The 24,093-nt window shown below is 39.2% G+C and overlaps 2 protein-coding genes across 2 annotated transcripts; one reads left to right on the top strand and one right to left on the bottom strand.

Moving 5' to 3' along the window:
* Window positions 1–1,111: 1,111 nt before the first annotated feature.
* LOC138962832 (uncharacterized) lies at window positions 1,112–13,251 on the bottom strand. The gene has a single exon (XM_070334794.1). It carries the CDS (start codon window positions 12,633–12,635, stop codon window positions 10,371–10,373), a length of 2,265 nt encoding a protein of 754 aa, XP_070190895.1. The 5' UTR covers window positions 12,636–13,251; the 3' UTR covers window positions 1,112–10,370.
* A 1,063-nt stretch (window positions 13,252–14,314) lies between these two features.
* Window positions 14,315–23,001, top strand: LOC138962802 (3-dehydrosphinganine reductase-like). The gene is made up of 10 exons (XM_070334766.1): window positions 14,315–14,467; window positions 14,618–14,707; window positions 15,901–15,960; window positions 17,021–17,086; window positions 18,163–18,258; window positions 18,525–18,716; window positions 19,207–19,290; window positions 19,759–19,842; window positions 20,780–20,881; window positions 21,543–23,001. Exons 1-10 carry the CDS (start codon window positions 14,360–14,362, stop codon window positions 21,657–21,659), a joined length of 999 nt encoding a protein of 332 aa, XP_070190867.1. The 5' UTR covers window positions 14,315–14,359; the 3' UTR covers window positions 21,660–23,001.
* Window positions 23,002–24,093: the final 1,092 nt, after the last annotated feature.

Raw genomic sequence — 24,093 nt, 5'->3', positions numbered from 1 at the left:
AGTAAACTTTTTTCTTTATTTTTCAGAAAAAATGCTTGTGTAAGCCATAGACCTATATTAGATATAGGTCCCTGTGTAAGCTTTTGATTTTCATTGTATTCATTTTATTCTTCTATAAGTATGTAAGCTTGGTATGTCAATTAACTGCATGAAAAGGAAAAATAAAATTGGGGAGTTGATTTGATGCCTCTCAAAACTAAAGATGAAAACATCATTATGTTTGGGTTGACAATAGCCAACTTGCACAATACATGTACCCCGCTTGGATAGCTCTCCGGTGCGAAAGTTAAGGAAGGTTCACTTCCCTGCGGGCACATTTTTTGCTCTCAAGAGTTATCGTTCCTTCCATACACTACAATCACTGATCTAAACAATGGCTACCGAACAGCAGAATTTTTTTGCGATTGCAAGTACCAAAGTTGCAAAAATACCTCAAAGAAAGAAAAATACAATATTCAGGATACAAGAAACCGAAGCTGATAAAGTTATTGAACAGACAACAGAGTACCGGGATGGCACGTCATTTTGACGTCGAAGAGAATTCAGCCATCGCTTCACAAGCGCTGGTGTTCTCTGGCTAATGTGTTATAAAAAAAAAACCTCGATCGCCTTTCCTTTGTGTACGGGCCATGCTTGGGTACTTTGAACTAATTAGGATTATTCTTGCGGCTAACATTGCTGCAGCCCACTGCTGCACAGTGCAAATTCACCATTTTCAAGGTGAAGTGTCTGCACTGAAACGCAACCTCTCACAGAGCTATCAAAGCATGCCCGCAGTTTGAGGCAGATCTCGCAAGACCACGCAAGGTATTGCAGATTTATCGCGCGATTTCGCGGCGCTGGCCGATAGGGCAAGTCGCCTATTTGCTTCTGCCATTGTGTTTAACATCTGGAAATACTGAAGTGAAAGAGATATAATGTACAATGTATATGCATGATTGGAACTTGAGAAGGCAAACATTGATGAATAATTACTTAGCAAACAGACAAAAAATAAACATATAATGCAGGACTCATGACTTTGTTGATCATAACTTGGTGGAGTACACACACACACACACACACACATGCACACACACACACGCACACACACATGCACACACACACACAATTGAGAGTGATCTACTGCTTTATTGTATTTTTTTCTTCACATACACACCTATGACCTTCAGCTAAATGTGACAAGTGCAAAGTAAAAGATATGATAGCATGTTATAAACTTAATCTCGTTTTTCTACACATCAATTGTGATTGCAGCTTTAACTTTAGTTAGATAACTTAATTTTTTTTTCAACTTGTGACGTTTGTAACATTTTATCAATTATGGAGGATTGTTTCAGTTAATCAATTTACAGACTGTACTAGAAAAATGTACAACAAATCCACTCAGATATCTGTATTTAAGGAAAAGGTGATGATCATAAATGATTCAGATGCAACAATGCAAACAAAAGTTAGCTGTCTAAATCTTCCTGTGTCAATGAAACTTAGATGATGAAGATTGTACCAAAGATGATTGAATCATGATGTCTGAAGGAAGGCGCACACACAAATGAAGCATTTACAATGCTACAACAATTATTCTGATTATGTGAAACAGTAAAGCAGTAAAATGCAAAAATACACTGATAAGCTGTACACCAAACTGCGTACAAAATAAGGCATTTTAAAACATTGCAATCACTCAGTTTTCTTTTTACATTTACTTAACAAAACAAACAAAATGTTGTGGAAAAAAGGTAGATTTTCTTTAAATCAAACTTGTACACAAACTGGTCAAATTTGATATTTCACATTTGAGAACTCGGATTTTCTTGTAGTTCAGTTGATGTCGTATAAAACTTTAACAACATCCACACTTCAAACAAGCTCAGGATACTCAGATCTGACAACAAATGTTTAAAAAGAGAGATTGAAAAGAAAAAGAAGAGGGAAGGAGGAAAGAGAGAGAGAGAGAGAGAGAGAGAGAGAGAGAGAGAGAGAGAGAGAGAGAGAGAGAGAGAGAGAGAGAGAGAGAGGGAGGAAGAGAAAGAGAGAGAGAGAGGAGAAAAGGAAAAATGACATTGAAAACATGTATGAACAGAAATTAAAATAAAAAACAGCCTGTTTCTGGCTCACAAAGCAAAATATCTGTCATCTGTTTACTGAAAAGTTGTCTTCCTTCCCGAATAGACTCCCTTGTTCATTGCAGTAGATCCATCCAGGTTTGAACAATATGCGATAAAATAATTTTTCCACTTGCATGCATACCTAAAGTCTACAACCTTCACTTTTTGCAGAGTGGTCATTTTTCTGAATTAATTACATAACTGACATCCGTGTCAATCTGCTAAATTAATAAACAATGTTCAAAAATAACTTATGGGTTGCTTTCCCTTGTTTTTGCTTGCTTTCCTTAAAAACGCAGAGTCAGCTAGGCTACATGTGACATTGTAGGCCAATCATTAGCAAATGGCGTTTCTGCATGCTGTGACAATTTGTGCCAGTGAAATCATAATAACGACTGACACCCCAGTGAGAGTTTATTAGCTCCAATTTGTGATTTCTGCACTGTTCGCTCAATATAATGCTCTTTTCGTTTGAATGTACGCACATCGGAGCTGAAAATCGGCATTGCCATTACTTAAATTTACTTTATTTGGTGTTTAACGTCGTTTTCAACCACGAAGGTTATATCGCGACGGGGAAAGGGGGGAGATGGGATGGGAGAGCCACTTGTCAATTGTTTCTTGTTCACAAAAGCACTAATCAAAAATTTGCTCCAGGGGCTTGCAACGTAGTACAATATATTACCTTACTGGGAGAATGCAAGTTTCCAGTACAAAGGACTTAACATTTCTTACATACTGCTTGACTAAAATCTTTACAAAAATTGACTATATTCTATACAAGAAACACTTAACAAGGGTAAAAGGAGAAACAAAATCCGTTAGTCGCCTCTTACGACATGTTGGGGAGCATCGGGTAAATTCTTCCCCCTAACCCGCGGGGGGAGGCATTGCCATTGCCATTGCGTCCTTCATTTCACAGATGGAGTGACCACATGTGGAGAAGTACCGTGCAGTTTGACTCAATGTTTCTAATGAAAAGCAACACTACCAGTACCCATAAAAAACCAACGGAGCTAATTCCGGAATTCGTCTGTTCAGCCAAAAATTTAAAATATCCCACTCTGCGCAAGAAGAAGCAGTTAAGGTTGTTGGTTTATTTTACGCATCCCAGTGGAAGGAAGCTCCTATCCTATCCCATGCAAAAAGCCTGCACAGACCCACATTCACCTGATCATTTACACAGGAAGACAGATCATACTTTAAACTATAGTTGCAAACGATTTTCTGCTGTCAATTAATGTCACGGATCAAATTGGAACCATTGCAGGCCAGTACATGCAGATGCAAGGATAAAAAAATAAAAAATGTAAATAACATCTGGGCATCTACAATATTGCCAACGGTTTCTATGAACTATCTGATTTTGATTTTTTGATTTTGAACTTGAAGGTCAAGTCACAAAAACACTCACACACAAAAAGAACATATCTAAAGTAAAACAGGAACTTCAATTTCAAACACTGAAAATAAACTCTTATGTTCACTCCATTAATTACCCTCAGTAAAACTATTTTTACCTCAAATTTAAAATTTCCCCATGTTACCAAACAAACTTCAAAATAAAGTCCCCATATTCTTGTTGGATTATTTTCCCCTTCAAAGTTAACTCTTGACAAAAAAACAACAACCCCATACACTAGATATATAAAAACAAACAGGACATTAATGACTGAGCTTGCAGTCAAAAAAGAATTCCACAGATTGACTTCAACAAATACATTCTTGAAATACCTGACTTAAAAAGGAAAACCCTTAAATGAAAAGAAAGAAAGGCTGAATTGGAAAAAGGTGTTTCTGTTACTTGCACACCTTCAACCTTGTGTTTAAAAAACAAAAATTGAATCAGAACAGACTTCCAACAATCTTGATGACTAGGTCCATGTATAACAGTATTACTCCTGTGGTGATTGTAAACAGTAATGCCATTTCACAATAACGCTAAAAACACGACCAAGATGGTTGCTTTTTTAACATCCCTCTAACCTATTACTAGGCTATGAGGGACCGGCATGACAAGGAAAGTGCAAATATTATTTTCAGATACAATTGTACTGACAGATGGAACTTAAGAATAACTTTTTTTTAAATCTTGTGCGGCAAGAAAAGAAGACCAAGAGGAATTAAATTAAAGAGGAAATTAGTCAGTGCTAAATGTTTTTTTAGCAGATACACTTGATTATATACCAATATCACAATAAATGCAAAAAAAAGTTCAAAACAAAAATCTCTCAACAACGATCACCAGACGAAGCCTGCATATCTGTGCATGCAAATATTTTTTGGAAAACTTCTACAGTCGATATACATGTATAAATACTAGCACCTAATGTCCTTAGCATACACATTACAAAACATACAGATCACAAAACACCCAAGCTGTGCACTGAATCGAATAATTAAATGCAACATGTACCACATTGCAGACATACTTTATACTGACAATGTAAAAACAGCTTCACAAGGTCACAAGACTTTTGTCTGAATTCAGCATTAAATACATACTTCAAAGGTAAAAAAAATGAGACATCCCTTAAACAAGATCCTCTGTCCACTTTTTTCGATAACAAATTTCACATCAGAGAGAAAAAAAGGTTATCCTGCATTCAGTATCTCGAGGCTTGATAAACATCATACAAGTTTCACAGCTGCATGTATACAATACAAGCCAAAAGAATTAAAATGTCTGCCAGAGAGCTGTATCTGATGTATGGTCAATGACGGGCAAAAAACACCTTGCTGGCAAGCTAGCAACACTCACAAAAACACTGGAGTTATACGATATCACAATTAAAGCAGAAAAACATCAACTGCTACAACAAAACCACAAAATCATGTACAGAGATTTTTGTCAATCTAGCCATTATCAGACTAGCATCAAGACAATATAATTCACCCTTGCCAAGGTGGCAGGACAAAAATGCGGAGCATTTATTACAGCAGCAAACTTCTGCTATAATTAACACAGCTGACTACAGACAAATGACCAGCCATTTTTAATAAATGATTATTTTCTTTGGAGAACAAATTTTGGAACAACGCACGATGTATATATTTGGCTAACTTTGTACCATATTGGAAAATTCAGGTATCATACATTTTCTTGGCCGGACTACTAACATTTTGCAACATGGTATGGCTTTTTAAAGGCTCATCATGTTTTCATTACCCTTATCCTGCGGTAGGAATTCTAATCTGAGAAATCTGTCAGTAACAAAAAAAAACTTCTTTTTACTCCCATTGAGTAGATGATCAAGGTTTTTGAAATTAAAATGTTTACCTGTTGCACCACATGTGAATAACTTACATTATTCTTCTCTGGATTTTGACAACTGTCATTGGATCAGAAAATCCAAACTTTTAACCCCTTCACTGCATTTTGGTATTGCTGTGCGCCAGGGCAAATTTCGCTTTCTTCGGTAGGTTCACTAATCTGTTCACTGCTCAATCATTTATTGAGATATCTCTTAGATCTTTGGCATATGGTTTGCTTACACCCTTGGCTATTATCTGATAACATGATCATTGGACTTTGTTTGTGATTGTTATAGTGAAAATCGATAAAATGACCATTTTTGTCAAATTTACAGTTTCCAAACTTTCACACACACACTGCAGCATGTAAAACCACAGAAAACACAGCTAAAACTGGTGTCAAACATCAGGTACTCACATTACAGCCCATAACAGTATTCTTCTGTGTGGTAATCCATAAATCACTTCTTGTAGAGCTTCCATTGTATCATTTGAAAACAGGTCTACGAGTTGATGTCCGACTTTCGGCCGCCATTTTGAATCTTATAGATTGGAAAAAAACTTCTAAAAATGTTTTTACCACGCGGTACTAACTTATCTGAACGGTCAATGGGAAAGAACTGTGTTTAAACCCCTACAATAAGTTGGACAGTGGTTACCTCCCATTTAGTTTTCACAAATGTCCTGAAAAGTGCTGATGTAAATGCACGTACTAGGTACGTGTATGGGCGTATGACAAACCAAACATGACCATGTACTTAGTACGTACTGGGCAGTGAAGGGGTTAATTCAAAGGTCAATACTGGACACTTTCAAGGTCCAAAAATACTCCAGTAAAATACTCGGGAATGATGTATTAAAACAGGAAAAACACCTGTGCAAGCAAAAACGGAAAGTGGCGCTATGTATCTTAATATTTTGTTAATATTTTAACATCTATCTACATGTTACAGTTCTGTACAAGATGACGCGAGTAGTTAAAAATGTAAATTAAAACAACAAACAACATCTATGGCACCCAAAAAAGTAAAAGCAACAACAAATTGATTACAAAGTAGTACATGTACTGTATTAATGTACAGTCAGAAATACATATATATGCAGAAATATACAGTTCACATTTAGAAGGATTAAGAAAAGAAGGATGATTTAAAAAAGCAAAAGGAATTTGTGTGAGATTTATATGGTTTATCAGGAAGATCGATCATACTCTCAGTGTTGATTGTACCAATTAGCTGACTTGCAATGAAGAAACTGAAGTAAACTAATACAATGTTCATGAAAAGTTTAAATAAGAAATGTGTAGTTAGCCTGACATTATCAATGACCCTGGTCTCATCTAAAAATCAACTCTATTTCAAAACGCGACGTTTGAAGATTATTACTAATAGGCAGGGGACTGATAAGCCATAACAAATGTAAAATATGTTCTGTCATTCAGTGGAGATTTAAAAACAAAATCTTGGTTAGACAAAAGCCTGACAGATAATGTTTTTGCTCTATTCATTTTGCATTCTTTATTCCTTGTTTTCTTTTGTTTACCTTTGGGTTTTTTTCCTTTTCTTCTTCTTTCTGTTTTTTTAAAGAACATGACAATGAGAGAAACTGGTGAAAACAACAAATTTGACAGAAAATTCTATGTGACAGACAAAGTACAAGGAATAGGCATTTTCAGTTATTCACAAAAAGAAGAAAAAACAAAATTGTGAAAAGACAACTTCCACAACTGCCTTGGAGATAATGTTGGACCTCAATATTCTCTCTCCCCCTGAAGTCATAGTCATATCAAATCCAACTATGTGTGTTGCCAGCAAAACAAAAGAAAAGGAAAGAAAACGAAAAGGAAAACAAGACAGCAAAGAAATATAAATTACTCCATCAGTGAAAAAACACAGAACGGTGTGTGTGCATGCGCACGATAAAGATCCCACATTCACAGTGAGTGTCAGGGCTTGGAAAATACACCAATGCAGGAAAAAAGTATAGTGTCATCATATAAATGGCAGCTCTGTTACCACAAGCAGAAAGCAACACCAGGAGAAAAACAACAACTGAATTTCCATGAGGAAAACCTCACAGGACTTCAAGAAATTACCTTACCTCTCATACAAAACCGTAAAATAGATAAACAAATAAATAAACTATGGGACAGCTGTGCTGTTTAATATAGTTGCATCACTTAAGACTGCCAAAAATCAAAAGAAAATCATTAAAAACATTTGACTGCCTACAAAACTGCTCCGAAGAAACATAAAAAGTAATTCAGAGCTAAACAATACCCAAACTTCATGCTACTATTAAACAGGTTTCAAATTGTCACCCTTTTAATTCTTGCACAAATCATGCTTACGCTTTTGCAGAGGGGGTGGAGAGGGGGATGTTCATTCTGATTGCACTGGAACAATAAAAATGCCCCCCACCTATTTGTGCTCCCGTACCAAGATTTGCGAAGGATCCCAGACATTAACATTGCAAAGCTGAATCACATATTTCAAACAAGAAAAATTAATTCATGTACAGACATGCATACATATCTTTTTGGTGAATCAAGCATTTTCTGTGATATATTTATTATATTGCTGCTGCAGAAAACAAGGAACAAGAAAAAGGGTCCAAGTCATTACCGTAGACTAGATGTCAGTGTTTAAACATTGCTACAGCTCTAAACATGTGTTTGATAGCACTTCAATGGTATATATATTATACAAACACAATCCCAATGACATTGATTCTAAAACGTCTATAGCATAAAGGAGGTGAATTAATGGTTAAAAGAGCGTCATCTGACATCACCATGAAGGTTCATTACATGTACAACCAAAACATCAAAACTACAAACAAATATGCATACATATAATCCATATATATATATAAACCAATCCCCTCTACTAAATTCACATATTTAAAAAAAAAAAGTGTAATTCACGTATGATTTGCACTTCAAGTCAAATGTAGCTGTACATTTACACAAAGTCACAATGCCTTCATTTTATATACAAATCCACAATACATTTTTGTGTATGTCTGTTTCTTCACCTCTTTTGATGTCATTTGTATTTGTATATATTGTCATCAATTTTTGACTTTATGTCGTCCATATATATGTAACCATGGTAAAGATAAATTATACACAATAACACATTAACAGATGAAATTTAAGGTAACACAGTATTTCATATAAAGAATGCCTTTTAAAAAAGTGAACTCTTGTAATTACAAAAGACATGTTCCACAATAGACATGTAAACCAAATGATATCATGGCAAGTCAAAATCAATATTCACAAATGAAATAATTAAAATAAATGCACACAATATTTTCAATGGCTGATGCTCAAACGAGTCAAAGAGCATTTAGCATCTATCATCATCACAAAGACAAAGTCTTACAACAAGCTGCATGAACACTATGTTAAGAAGAAGCAGAACTTTTGCAAACCTTAACTTCTGTTCTATTTTGCAAATGATCAACTGCACAAAATCTCAAGTACATTTACACATGGACAACATCTACAAAGTGTTAACATCAAATCAGAGTGTGCATGCATTGCAAATTTGACCACACACTTTTTCACTTCGTTAAAAAAAAGTATGCCTGAAACTGTAAAAGCAAAGTATGTATCTTTACATACATAAGATAAATGATAAGCTACAGATCAGTACCCTTCCCAAAGAAATCCACATCCACATACACAACATGACACAACACCACATAGCACAATACAACATAACACTACGTACACAACACTGAGTCTTGCAACTCTCCTTCATTTCACCTTTGTGAAACCAAAAACAACGCAGAACTCTCATACAATGTGCTACATAAGAATGAACTTTTAACAAGTCAAGTCAAATCAAAGGAAACATTATTCCCAATTTCCTGTTACACATTAAAGTTTCCTGTTTCAGTTTTTATTTCTGATCTGAGTGTCTAATTAGAGGAGGGGCTTGGCTTGGGGATGCAGCACTTTCTTATGACACAATTACATGTAGTCTTATAAGTATAACTCTATAAACTCACCCATTTCCATTTTGTCATCATTTTCACTCTATTTACCCTTGCTAATAAGATTTTTGTTATCTCAAATAAGTGTGCAATGCAATATATTAAATAAATCTTCCTTCTCATGTAGACTATCGTGTAAATCATTGCAGATCTGTCCAGGCTTTTACATGAGATAAGAGCATCCTTCCACTTGGAGACATACCAAAAGGCCTGCAGTCTGAATGCATTCTGTAAAGAGTGGATTTTTTTTTTGTTTGTTGGTCTGAATAGTTTTGTTAGTGGCGAATAGTTTCGCAAGTGGCACCCAAGTTCACAGCAAAAATCTCATCAGGGCTTGGAAACATATATACACGCATGCAGGAAAAAAGAAAAAAAATGGGTAGCGCCGTACTGTATGGCAGCTCGCTTTCCCATGTGAGAAAGCAGCCCAAATTTCCATGAGGGTTATCTTATCCTTATGTCAATCTGTGAAATTTATTCCACAAATACATTTTAAATTTCTACTCTGCAAAGCATTTTCAGTAGTCCAACTTTAAATGATGCATTTATCGTAAACTTTTGGGCAGATCTGAGATGGTGTACGTCATTGTTTACATACGAGGGAAGTTACCTTTAACATATTATGTGTTCTTGTCAAAGAAGTCTACAAATGCCAGCAGTGTATGTAAAAACACAACCATCCCACTGACATTCTTAATTGTATTCAATGGTTCTTCTGAATTGTCAAATTGCTTGCCTACATGTGTATGTGTAACCCCACAGACACAGAAGATTTTTCAGTCAAAAATGTCAGTATTTCATGATAAATGTTGTCCACATCAATTCCATTTCCAGTAATATTTGTTAGCTTGCAATATTTACCCCATTATAACCCTTTTTTTCATACTGAAACAAATGACAGTTTGCAACCATTCAATTCAAAAGAGAAAACATAAGACTCAAGAGCAGAGCAGAATGGGAGAAAAAAAGCAGAGGTGAGAAAAATGAAAACGGCAAAACAGATTAAGGACTAAAAGAGACGGAGTCAACACCAGGTGAGGTCAAGTCTTGACCCAGCGCGCATCTCAGCTCCACGCCGCTGACCGAGTTGGGTCCCTGGGAGTGCGACAGGCGAGCATCCATGGCGCCCATGGACATCATGTCGGGCATCAGGCTGGTGGGCAGGCGGAAGTGACCGCTGGAACGACTGTTCATGTTCTCTTGGGCAGCAGCCAGGACGTTGCGAAGCTCCACCCCGCTGCTAGGCACCATGTCGCTCAGGTAGCCGCTGCGAGAAATCACGTCCCGTCCCGCGTTGACTGCCGTGTGAATCAAAGCGCTAGAACTGCGCACGTCAAGCGCTCGCATGTCCATAGGGCGCATGTTCATTGGGCGCGTGTCGATGCTGTGCTGCTCCAAGGATCGGCTGTCCAAACTGCTGCCTGCTCCCGACATGGCCATCTTGTGGGCCATGCTGGGCTCTGCGCTGCCTCTCATGGTCTTGCTGCTGAGAGGGTCTTGACTCACCGGAGTGTGCGAGTCCCTGTGAGCTGAGGCTGGCCTGGTGTCAAAGCCCACGGATGTCATGGCTTCGTGGTGCACCATGGCATAGCGAGGGTCGATGGTGGCGGGATCTTGTCGCTGCAACACGTGAGGCCTGTCGTATGCAAAGGTGGCGGGACGATCGACCATGGGCTCACCGCAAAGGCCGTACGTTTCCACACTGGGACCCACCACAGTGTAGGTCTGTACAGCGGAGTCCACGTACATCTTCTTGTTTGCTCCCACACCAATCGACGCTGACTTGGTTCTGGCTATTGAGTTGGTGAGGGGCAGGTTGTGGCGCTTCTTGTGGGTCCTGAGACCGGTGACATGGGCAAAAGACTTGTTGCAGTGCTCACATGTGTAGGGCTTTTCTGCAGAGTGTGTGCGCTGGTGCTGGCGCAAGTTGCCCTTTTCAGAGAAGCGTTTGTCGCAGATAGGGCAGATGAATGGCTTCTCTCCTGTGTGGATTCTCATGTGCAGGTGCAGCTTAGCCTCCTGCAAGAAGCCACGGCCGCACTGATTGCACACAAAGGGCTTCATATCTCCGTTGTGCTTCAGCATGTGACGCTTCAGCTGGTAGGAGTGGCAGAAGGTTTCTCCACATTCACGGCAAAGATATGGTGTTTCACGGGTGTGCGTGCGCTTGTGCTTCTCCAAGTTGCCTTTTTCTGCAAACGCACGATCACACAGGTCACAAGGATATGGTCGCTCTCCTGTATGAGTCCTCTCATGCAGCTGTAATTTGGCAAAGCAGGCAAACTTCTTGCCACACTGGCAGACGAACGGCATTCGCCTCAAGTCCGGTTTGCTGACATCCTCACCACCACTAGCAGTGGCACTCTCTTTAGCATCAGATTCCGAGTCGGTGCGGACAAGACTACTAGTACTGGAACGCATTTTGCCCATGCTTGATGAAGAATTATTTGCTTCCGCAGCATGGCTTTTCATGTGATTAGATAGACTGCCGCTGTGAATAAACTCCTTATGGCAAAGCTGACATTTGTAAAGTTTCTCACCAGTGTGGATACGGACATGTTGCTGAAGGTGGGATCTGTGAGAAAAGACCTTGTCACACTCTGTGCATTTGTGATTCCCAAGTGAGTGCTCTTCCCTACGATGTGCACGCAAACCATCTCTCTTGGCAAATATCTCCCCGCAAGTCTTACACTTATACGGTCCTTTAGTTGTCCCTTTACCAGCAGGTAAAAGAGGCTTATCATGGATTAGAGACTGATCACTGTCCGGATGTCCGTCATCCCCTGGCATGTGCCAGGTGTTGGCACTAGTAGCAGACGACGTCATACCTACACTCTGTGGCCGAGAAAGAGGCTGATCTTGCTGCCCTTCCCCTTTTCTACAGGCAACAAGGCCCAGGACTCCGGGATCAAATGAAGACTGTATTGCTGCCGCGGTGTCAGGGTGCAGTGTCTGCATGATTGGAAACGACCCGGACACCATACTGCTGTACACTGAAGATGTGTGTGCTGCCCAGTCATTTTGTCTGGAGGAAAAGTTTTTGAAGCTTGTGCTGGGTGGATTGGAAGGTGTAAGTGTGTGCTGGTATCCATGACTACTAGAGTGAGCGCCGAAAGAGAAGTTCGACGGATACATCTGGGACTGACTCCAGTCACTGACTTTCTCGTTTGCTTTGTTCATTGCACTGCCAACATTGCTACTTACGTCGTTTCCATTACTCGTTGCCATATTAGAACTTGACATGGATCCACTGGACATTACATCCATAGTTTGCACGTTCAGCTACTCCTGACGGTCACAAATCGAAGCAATCCTCCCATTGTGCACAAAACTCGACAATGATCAATTAAAAAAACAAAAACACACAGAAAATCAACAGCGGTGCGCTGTGCACTTCCGCTCACCCCGACAAGTCATTGTCCATCTTTTATCCAAATGTGCACGACAGATAACACAGTAATAACGCTAACTTGTGGTCTAGGTAACAAACTGTAAAAACAAAAACTGATTCCAAGTAATCGTTTAACGTGAGCCTGTAAATCCACAGGTTTTCTGCGGCCGACGTCGAAACGGAAGTTGAATGATCAACCTTGACCTCACGAGACCAACAGAATGCTTATGCGCACGGTACCCGGCAGGCTTGTTTCGTGATCTTCAACAAGAAAACGTAGTTCATTTATTTTTACACGGACTTTTATAATCACACTGAAAAGACTATTGATAATTCATTAATTGAATATGAACATAACATACATTGGACTGCCTCTAGCTTTATTTGTTACGTTTTACTATAACTACCAAATCTCAACACAACAATTAATATGGCTAATAACATCATTTGTGATTCACGAATATGTTCATGAACCCTTCAAATAATCATTCAATGTAAATGGTGCTTTTCTTGGCCCATGATTATTATATTGGATAACATTAAAATGAAAGGAAAGCGTGTGTGTGTGTGTGTGTGTGTGTGTGTGTGTATGTGTGTGTGTGTGTGTGTGTGTGTGCCTGTGTGTGTTGGTTGGGCCACGTTACAAAGGAGTATGGGGGGGGGAGGAGGGAGAGATCTTGTTTGGGTCTTGACTGAGGATGGCATAATAATCATAATGGTATTACTTGTGGATAATAATAGTCATAGCACGTGTTACCTACGATTTATGTAGATTAGATATATAGGCAATCAAGCCATTAATCAATCAATATACTATAAATCTGTCATGACAGGTAAACGTAAAGGTGTTAATTGTGTCATAAGTATGCCCCTTCATATTCAGGTTCAATGCAATAGGCCCTACTGTGCAAAAGAAAATCGTTTAATGTGTGACAGTGAGTTAGACAGTCTTACATCATAAATGCTAACGTTGCAAATTGCTTTAACAAGAGAAGAAAGTCTTTGGTTTTAAATGGCGAAAATAATTTCGGAAGTTTTATTCGTATAGAATATCCTCTAGTTTTCTTTTTCTGATGAATAGTGCGCGCATGTGCCTTGCGCATAAGCGTTAGTTTTAGTTTTTTTAAGCTTTTCTTCCCGAAATGAAGGCCCAGATGAGCATGTTAATTTTCAGTCCCGTATTCATATTAATGTCCATTAAGACACGTACATGTCCCTTTTTTGTTTTTCTTTCCGCTCTGAAAGAATATAGCGCCGTTTAATTCTCAACGGTATGAAGTCGAAATTGTACGCGCACCGGGCATTGTTTCGTAGCCTTTGTCTATCAACGTCTAAAAGGAATACCCGAGGTTCCTGATCAGCAGAAATTAACAGAGAAAATATACAAGGCTGCCCTTGTTTCCTGTGTAAATAAATACACAAGCAACGATTGATGTGAACTCGATATTTTTTTAGTTTGGGTGAGGTTGGACTGATGGCAAATGGTTGTTGCGCAATCTGTTTACGAAATAATCACGTATGTTATGAATATGCAAACTACACTGGGATTTCAAGTACATGGGAGGTTACTCAAATTGTGTTTGACAAGACAACAAGAAACATGTTGTGGGTGGTGCTTGCTGTCTTCGTGACTTTTATTCTGATCCTTTTCGTTCTGTCAGAACTTATTGCACCGAAGAAAATAAGCTTAAATGGAGCACATGTTCTGGTGAGTATCGATATGGGTAAGTTTTAGTACGCATGTAGCACTAGCAGACGTTGTTTTTGTGTCTCTCGTGCACCTGGTTTGTAGCTTTCTTTCTGGGGGATGAAGCATTGTAGTCTAATGTGTATAGTGTACATACTGCACTGTTTTCAGGTAACGGGGGGTTCAAGTGGCATTGGAAAATGTTTGGCGATTGAGGCAGCCAGGCGGGGAGCAAGTGTCACTCTGCTGGCCAGGAATCAGGTACAGTGCATGCATGTACAGTGGAACTCCCTTTTAAGAAGCAGATTTTTAAGACTTCTTTTCTTGGGGGCCCGGGTAGCTCAGGTGGTAGAGCACTGGACTTGTGATCGAAATGTCCCTGGTTCGAATCCGGGCCGGGACGGACACGGGTCAACTTTATGTGCAGACCCAGAGACGGTACCCATCTCCCACCCCCGTCTCACCACAATGGCACGTTAAAGATCTTCGTCATTCTACCATAAGTGCAGATGGCTGATACCACCTAAACACGCATACATCAAAAGCCGTGCATGAGGGCGTAAAAACTCGAATCGTATGAACCAATTCATGTCCAATATAGGCAATTCAGACCTGACAGACAATAAGCCCCTTAACATTTACTTTTTTTATTATTTTTTTTTACTTCTTTTCGTTTAACTTTAAGACCCTGTTTTTTCAGATGTCTTGTTCATAACCTCTGTATATTTACCTCCATTTGAATTATTAACCCCTTCACTGCCCACCCCGTATGTAATACATGGTCATTTTCGGTTTGTCCTACGCCCATAACCGTATCTCATACGTGGGATTTGTGTCAACAACATTTCAGGACATTTCTGAAAACTAAATGGGAGGTAACCACTGTCCAAGTACTTGTAGGGGTTCTAAACACATTTCTTTCCCATAGACCGTTCGGATAACGCTGTTATACTGTGGCAGTGAAGGGGTTAAGACCCTCTTTTAACTTTAAGACCTGATTTTTTTAATAGATTTTTCACATTCTTGAAAGGGAGGATTGAAGGGGGGGGGGGGGGGGGGGGGTAACCACTGTAAGATCAGGAAGATCTGTTTTCCGGTGCAGAAAAGATTTGTAAACTTGTGCAAAACCAATTTAACTAAATTAAAGTTCTGGTCGTTTTCTGGGTAACTTTTTCGAAGTAAATTGCTATAAAAACATTTTACAGTGAAAACAAGAAATAGTTTTATTAAAGAATGGTCTAATTTGGAGATCTATAACAAATTTGAAGGGGGATTCCACTATATTTCTGTGTGAGATTCAGTCAGAAAATACTGTAAGCCTGCTGCGATAGCCTTTTGTAGTCATTCGTAAAACCAGAATGTATAGTGACAGTCATGCATGCATGCATGCAATCTTCAATCTTTGTCTTCTAAATTGGTGCTTTATCTCAGTGTTGTGCAACTTTTTGTTCTAGGCACGACTTGAAGAGGCCAGAGCTGAGGTTCAAAAACATCTTGCGGACAACAAGCAGCAGGTATAAATCTTCTAACAGGCATTTTTCAATACCAACTCGATTTCCACTATCACAGTTTAGGCCTAAAAAAAAAATAGGTGTGGTTACGGTAACCCGACCTACCCTATTTTGGGGGGCCGACCCTATAACTTTTTATTCATTTTGTCAAAAAAATACCCCAAAAAACAATTAAACGAGTGCAGAAAACGCAATGAAAGCGAAAGCGCCCGAGTCGCACACTTATTTCCCTGTCAAGTAGGTTTAATTTGTACACATTAGAAAAAAAAGTAAAAACAAAAAAAAAAGTGATTGCCTACCTTCCTACCCAATTTTTTTTGGCTATGTTACCGTAACCACACCTATTATTTTTTTTGGTCTTAGTACATTTGTGCTACAACACCAGCACAGTAGCTGGTGCTGATTGCAATCTTTCCAGCCTTTGATAGCTAGCACTGTTGCAGCCTAAAGTTAGTGATTAAAGCACATGCATACATTTACCTCAAGGGAACCTCAATTCCAAGTTTGTAACATGTATGGTATAATGATACAAACCACAGGCTGTGTTAACTTGTTCAAAAAGAAGAAGTTGTAAAGCAAGTGGTGAGTGTGTAAGCTAGAGCATATATATGACTTATTAAGTTTATGTGTAAACATTTACATAATGCTTGCAAATTGTTAAAACTGGATATTCAGTTGGCCGCTGTCAGCGTGAGTTCGATCCCAGGTTCGGCGGAAATTTATTTCACAGAGTCAACTTTGTGTGCAGACTCTCTTCGGTGTCCGAACCTCCCCCCGTGTACACTACATTGGATGTGCACGTTAAAGATCCCACGATTGACAAAAGGGTCTTTCCTGGCAAAATTGCTTAGGCACAGTTAATAATTGTCTACCTATACCCGTGCGACTTGGAATAATAGGCCGTGAAAGGTAAATATGCGCCGAAATGGCTGCAATCTACTGGCCGTATAAAATTTCATCTCACACGGCATCACTGCAGAGCGCCTAGAACTGTACCCACGGAATATGCGCGATATAAGCCTCATTGATTGATTGATTGATTGATTGTCTTTCCCTTTTTCAGAAAGTTCTGTGTGTTTCTGCTGATGTGACGAAAGATTTCAATGCACTGGAGAAAACAGTAAAACAGGTACGTTTTATTTTGTATTTATTTTGGGTGTATGCATGTGTGCTTGTATGCCTGTCTGTCTTCCTGTCTGTGTCAAAAGAAATCCTAGGAGATTTAGCTGAAACAGATTATGAGGAAAACAACGACTCAAGAAATGGCTCTCCTACAAATTAAGAACATGTGTTTAAAGTCATAACTACCTCTACAGACATGTATCACATGCTTGAGAGTTTGATCTGATTTGATCTGAACAGCATTGCTGGTAAATATAGCAATAATCATAGAACATTTAAATAGCGCTTTTCTACAGCTTGAAGCATGTACTTTACAGAGGCTCGGGAGGGGGAGAGATATATATACAAATAAGTACAATTTGTAGTAAAAGCAAATATACATACATACATACATACATACATACATACATACATACATACATACATACATACATACATACATACATGTACATACATACATACATACATACATACATACATACATACATACATACATACATACATACATACATACATACATACATACATGAAAAGTACTGAGAGAGAAAATCAACTCTGCACCACACATGCACACACACATACAATGATACTAGTTAATATACACACACACACGCACACCCACCCACACACAGCTGCTTATATGCCAGACTGTGATGTTCGGGACAGTGATAGAAATGTTGTTTGAAAAGGTGGGTTGATCTTGAAAGAGGACAGTGACTGACACTTTAGGGCAGTTCATTCTAGATGCGGGGACCAATATGGGAGAAAGAGAACAGTGACTGACACTTTAGGGCAGTTCATTCTAGATGCGGGGACCAATATGGGAGAAAGAAAACAGTGACTGACACTTTAGGGCAGTTCATTCTAGATGCGGGGACCAATATGGGAGAAAGAGGACAGTGACTGACACTTTAGGGCAGTTCATTCTAGATGCGGGGACCAATATGGGAGAAACTGCGAAACCATGTTGCTTTCATTTGTACTGGATAACTTTGAAGCGACAAGTGTCAGGACACGAGCGTAGTATGCAAGATGGTGAGTACACTTGTATACAATCATGTATTCATAATTATCTGGTTGCAGGTCGAAGAGGAACAAGGACCCATCACAGCATTGATCAACTGTGCTGGAACATCAATGAGTGCCAAGTTTTTGGATACCCCTGTAGAGGAATTCAAGGTGAGAATCTCTTACATTTTAATTATTATGCAGTTATTGAGTTAAACTGGAGGTCAGTAAGATAAATCATGTATGACAACAACTGCACAAAACATGCAGCGTTTCAGTAGGTCTAACTGAATATTACGTTACTTTTAACTTTTCAGAATTGACAACTTAGATACATGTTCTGTTCGTCACTTGAATTGAACAGTCTTAAGAAGTTTTAAATTGGGCTGTCTTATTGTAAAACTTGAAGCTAATGTGAGTGTGAATTCCATTGACAGAGAATGATGGACATTAATTACCTTGGGAGTGTATTGCTGACGCGAGCAGTGCTGCCAAGCCTGATGCGTCAGAAGCAGGGGCGAATTGTCTTGGTATCCTCCATGGCTGGTCAGCTGGGACTGTTCGGATACACAGCCTATTCCGCATCCAAGTTTGCACTACGAGGCATGGCTGAAAGTCTGCAAATGGAGGTGAGGGTTGGTGTTGGGATGTTTCTGATGTCACTACATGTACTTGTACTTAAAGATGATTTACTGACAGATAGTAACATACTAAAAAAAGCTTCAGTATAGTGTCCCTATTGAATTTGTAATTGGTGTCCCCTGGGTAAACACATGGGTACTGATATGGAGACATACATTGAGATATGTTTGATGAAATTGCAATGCTTTCTGTACTATGTAGTGATATAGAAAAATATGTTAAGATATGTTTAATTAAATGGCTATGTTTTTTGTACTACATGACATTGTATCTGTATGGAGACATACAGTGAGCGATGTCTAATCAAACTCGCATTTTTACCTTAAAAGTCAGGGTTGCGCCCTTTATAACAAAGCGCCCTATAGTCCCGAAAATACGGTATGTACATTGTTTTCAGTGTAAGATGGCCACAGGTGAACTCCACTCCTCCTTTTTACTGCCATATTTTACCAAGTCTTTGTGTATTCTTGACCACAGGTGCGGCCCTTCAACATTCAGGTCACACTGGCCTTCCCCCCTGATACTGACACACCTGGCTTTGCAGAGGAACAGAAGTCAAAGGTGAACAAACAATTCAAGTGTATTTCATTTTGACATTTTTAAAGTTTAAAATATGAACAGCTTCAACCTACGACAGCTTGATAATCTGTTATATTTTTTATGTTGTTGTTGTTGTTGTTGTTGTTGTTGTTGTTGTTGTTGTTGTTGTTGTTGTTGTTGTTGTTGACCATTTGGTTAAAAAGCATAATCTTAAGTCATTTTACTTTTAGGAGTTGCAGTGAAACATTTATTGTTGTTGTTGTTGTTGTTGTTGTTGTAGACCATTTGGTTAAAAAAGCGTCATCTCAAGATATTTCACTTTTAGTAGTCGCTAAGAAACGTTTACATTTGTAATTGTTGTTGACAATTTTGTTAAAAAGCGTCATCTCAAGACATTTTACTTTTAGGAGTTGCAGTGAATAATTTGTTGTTGTTGACAATTTGGTTAAAATGTATTATCTCAAGAAATTTACCCCTTTTTTTTTTTAGCCGAAGGAGACACGTCTGATCTCAGAATCAGGGGGCCTGTTCCAGCCAGAGGTGGTGGCTAAAAGCATTTTGGATGATATGATGGTGAGCATTACGAACAAACTTTTTCTTCTGCATTGCTGTTGTTATTTTTTGGGGTTATTTTTATTGTTTTTATGTTAAGGGTTATGTGACCCGTTCTCACAAAAGGGGGCCTAAGTCGGAATTTGGATATTTGGAGTTATGCATATCACTGGAAACTGCATTTAATAAGCTTTAATTTGATACCAAAAAGAAGTTTGTGTGAAAAAAATTGCGGAAGTTAAGTAAGTTACAACCGGACCATGTTCAAGGACGCCATTTTGAGAAAATCGCGATTTTTTCCTTCCCTAATTATAGTGTTGTGAGCGAATTTGTGTCTTTGAAGACATAATTAACACATTTAAATAATAAAACTCAACAAAATATTTCGGAATATGAAAGATTAGGGTATAAAGAGGTCAGAAATGCAAAAAAATGAAAATCACCCAAGTAGGCCCTCACTGCCTTTCCCAGCCGATAGCTCGGAACGGCTCGCTGCGACTTAGGCCCCCGTTTGTGAGAACGGGTCACATATGTTGTTTGGGCGTTTTAAGAGCAGATGAACCAGACTTTTCCATCCATTGTTTAATTGTATGGACAATAAATGGTCTTATGTCTTATTTGTTGACCTCACTGTCTATATCTTGCAACTTTTAATGCATGAATTGCCTTGGAGAGCCTTGAAATGTGTAACAGCATTATTATTGTTTTCTGTCTGTGTGTGTGTCTCTCTCTCTCTCTCTCTCTCTCTCTCTCTCTCTCTCTCTCTTTCTCATTTGATTTAATTTGTTTCTTTGTCGTTGTGTGTGTTTTCTTCAAATTAAAAAATGTATTTTTTTGTTGTTATTCACTTCATTGCATCAAAACAGCCCTTATTCATCTGCCTTATAGTACACAAAATACACATCGCCAAATTTTCACAAGGAATTTACATCAACACTGTAATTTGTTTTGAATCCAGAGAGGCCGCTTCGTGAGCAGCATTGGTCTTGATGGCTTCATGCTGAGCACAATCACTGCAGGCTTCTCCCCTATCTCCTCCATCATGGAGGCACTGCAGCAGGTAAGGCCTTTAAGTTAAAAAAAAAACCACTCGTGCAAAAAACATGTGTACATGGGAGTTTCAGCCAATAAACAAAAAAGATAAAACTCAATTTTGCAGACTGTACAAGGGAAGTAACTCTTCTCCGACATCCAGTGCCTAATGCAACTGGTTCTTCTCCTTCCTGTTCTAGCTTATCACACAAACAGTCAATCCTTGTGCATTGCAGAAGTGTGCTTCCAAGAAAACAAACGCTTCAGGGGGAAAAATATCAATTTTAGGTGATTGTGCATCTAAGCCCTTGATTTGACAGAAAAAAAGACCCCAACGTAAACAAGATTATGTACATGTACTGAAATCCCGTGTTCAGGGTTTACCAGGGATAATAGAGTTAATGATTATGAGCCAAAACGACTCCTGAGAAAGTTAACTGTTATAGTTGACCCAGTGCATTTTCCAGTAAAAATAGAAAGAAACAAAACAACACAAAACAACTTTTTTTTTTAAACACAAAAAACAGCCCCCAAAAATGGAGATTAACAGTTCTGTGAGCCTATTGCACAATTACATTTTTTTTCTTCTTTCTTAATTTTTTTTGGGGGGGTTTGTGGTTTGCTTCACAGTCAGCTTGCCCACAGACACACAAGTACATACTCAGTTCTTGCGCATTTTTGTTTTTTAGGTATCCCTGATGGGATTGTTCCGCTTCATCTCCCTTTTCTACCTGGCCCATTTTGACCACACAGTGAAGAAGTGTCACCAGGAGACTGAAGCAGAAAGCAACAAGAAGTCATCATGATGGTCGGCACTTGCTTGGGTGGGTGGGGTAGGTGATAACTGATAGACTGTATGGAAATGCTATCGAGAGACCGTAGCAGAGATGAGCAAGAAGTGGGGTAGGTGATAAAAAACAACAACTGATTAACCAGACACAATGGAAATGCCATCAAGAGACTGTATTAGAGATGCGCAAGAAGTATACTCATGGCGATTGGCAGTTGACCATGTTGATGGTGATGTGGGATGTGTTAGATAACTTGCGGACCACACTGTGTGAAAATGCCATTGGGAGACCTGAGGGGACACCATCAAGAAAGTTGTGATAGTTGGCAGTTGACACAAAATGGGGGGGGGGGAGGGGGGGGGGTTCTTGGAGGGGTTAGTAGGCGAAAACTGGCAGACCACACAATACAAAAAAAACACTGGGAGAGTATAGTTAAAAAGAACCTGCAAAGAGCTACTATAGGAACGTATAATACAGGCTGCGGGCCAGTGCTGCAAGCTAAGTGCACAGGGAATAAGTACCAATATGTGATTGAAGCCGAGACTGACATTAAACAGGGAATGAAGCAGTTCATGATGAAATGAATGAAGCGGGGAAATACTGATTAAACCTGACTGAGAAGCTGAATAGAACCTGGTATGAATTTCAGCCATTTACTATAGAACTAGCAATTGCAGAGTTATAAACCACACATAAAAAGAAACAATTTGAACATATGATGTTAATTTTTCAAACATGATGCTGATGAATATGAATGCTGAGAACCTATATAACGACCACAGGTATTTGTTGATTTTACTGACTAACCACAAAATAATAGTTAAAATGTTAAAAGGAAAGATGCATGACTGTCTATTGTACTGTATTTCAAGGAGGAGGTTTTTGTATACTTTGCAGGATGACAAAGTTACAAACTTAGAGTTTTTTGTTTGTTTGTTTGCTTAACGCCCATCCGACCACGAAGGGCCAGATCAGGGCGGTGCTGCTCTGACATATAACGTGCGCCACACACAAGACAGAAGTCGCAGCACAGGCTTCATGTCTCATCCAGTCACATTATTCTGACACCGGACCAACCAGTCCAAGCACTAACCCCATAATGCCAGACGCCAGGCGGAGCAGCCACTAGATTGCCAATTTTAAAGTCTTAGGTATGACCCGGCCGGGGTTCGAACCCACGACCTCCCGATCACGGAGCGGACGCCTTACCACTAGGCCAACCATGCCGGTACAAACTTAGAGTGCCCTTATCTATCTTTGATAAAGTTTTTGTTGAGTTATGATGGCATTGAACTTGTAACGAATGTAAAATACAGATTAGGCACCGAGGATGGGGTTTCACTGCTGCAAGTATGGGCGGGGATGTAGCTCAGTTGGTAGCGCGCTGGATTTGTATCCAGTTGGCTGCTGTCAGCGTGAGTTCATCCCCACGTTTGGCGAGAGATTTATTTCTCAGAGTCAACTTTGTGTGCAGACTCTCCTCGGTGTCCGAACACCCCCGTGTGTACACGCAAGCACAAGACCAAGTGCGCACGAAAAAGATCCTGTAATCCATGTCAGAGTTCGGTGGGTTATAGAAACACGAAAATACCCAGCATGCTTCCTCCGAAAGCGGCGTATGGCTGCCTAAATGGCGGGGTCAAAACGGTCATACACGTAAAAGCTGTGGGAGTTTCAGCCCATGAACGAACAAACAAACTGCTGCAAGCCTTGTGTGTGAGCAGTTACTGTATGTTCAATTATATGCCTTGAAACTAACCACATGTGCCTTTTGAAATAAAGAAAACCACGTGAATAAATAAAACAAGAGGATTTTGCTGGGAACATTTCATTTTAGTCCAGGATGCTAACAAACCACATGATAAAAGATTTGTTGATGGTATTTTTGTGAACGTTAAATGAGCCCAGCTATAATAATAATAATACGAGAATTTATAACGCGCACATATCTCATCACAAGGCGACTCAAGGCGCACTCATACACATTCTTTCGCATTAACATCTCAAGCACACCCATATATATATACACTTACGCATAAGTTACATGAAGATGACAAGGCAACAACACAAACAGAGACACGGCACTCAAAAGAAAAGAAAATTTAAAATCATAATTATGTACATGGCTATTTACAACTGTCAGCTAATCATGGACCTGAATGCATTGCCAGTAAGGCCCCCCCCCCCCCCCCCAAAAAAAAAAGTCTGTTTACGGTATCCCGACCGACCCTATTTTTTCGCGCGACCCTAGACTTTTTGGGGCATTTGGGGGAAAAAAATCTGTTTTTTTGAAAAATAACTTAAAAATGTTTTTTTGGAAAAAAATAAAAAATCCCGACCTACCAACCCTATTTTTTTTGCCTGTGTTACCGTAAACAGACTTTTTTGTTGTTGTTGGCCTAATCCACATTCCACTTGAAGTATATTTGTAGCTGCAAACCATCCTATA

This window comes from Littorina saxatilis, linkage group LG1, assembly GCF_037325665.1.
Source record: "Littorina saxatilis isolate snail1 linkage group LG1, US_GU_Lsax_2.0, whole genome shotgun sequence".
In the NCBI taxonomy this organism is placed as follows: domain Eukaryota; kingdom Metazoa; phylum Mollusca; class Gastropoda; order Littorinimorpha; family Littorinidae; genus Littorina; species Littorina saxatilis.
The sequence above is the reverse complement of the archived record's forward strand: the minus strand, read 5'-3'. Positions and strand labels throughout refer to the sequence as shown.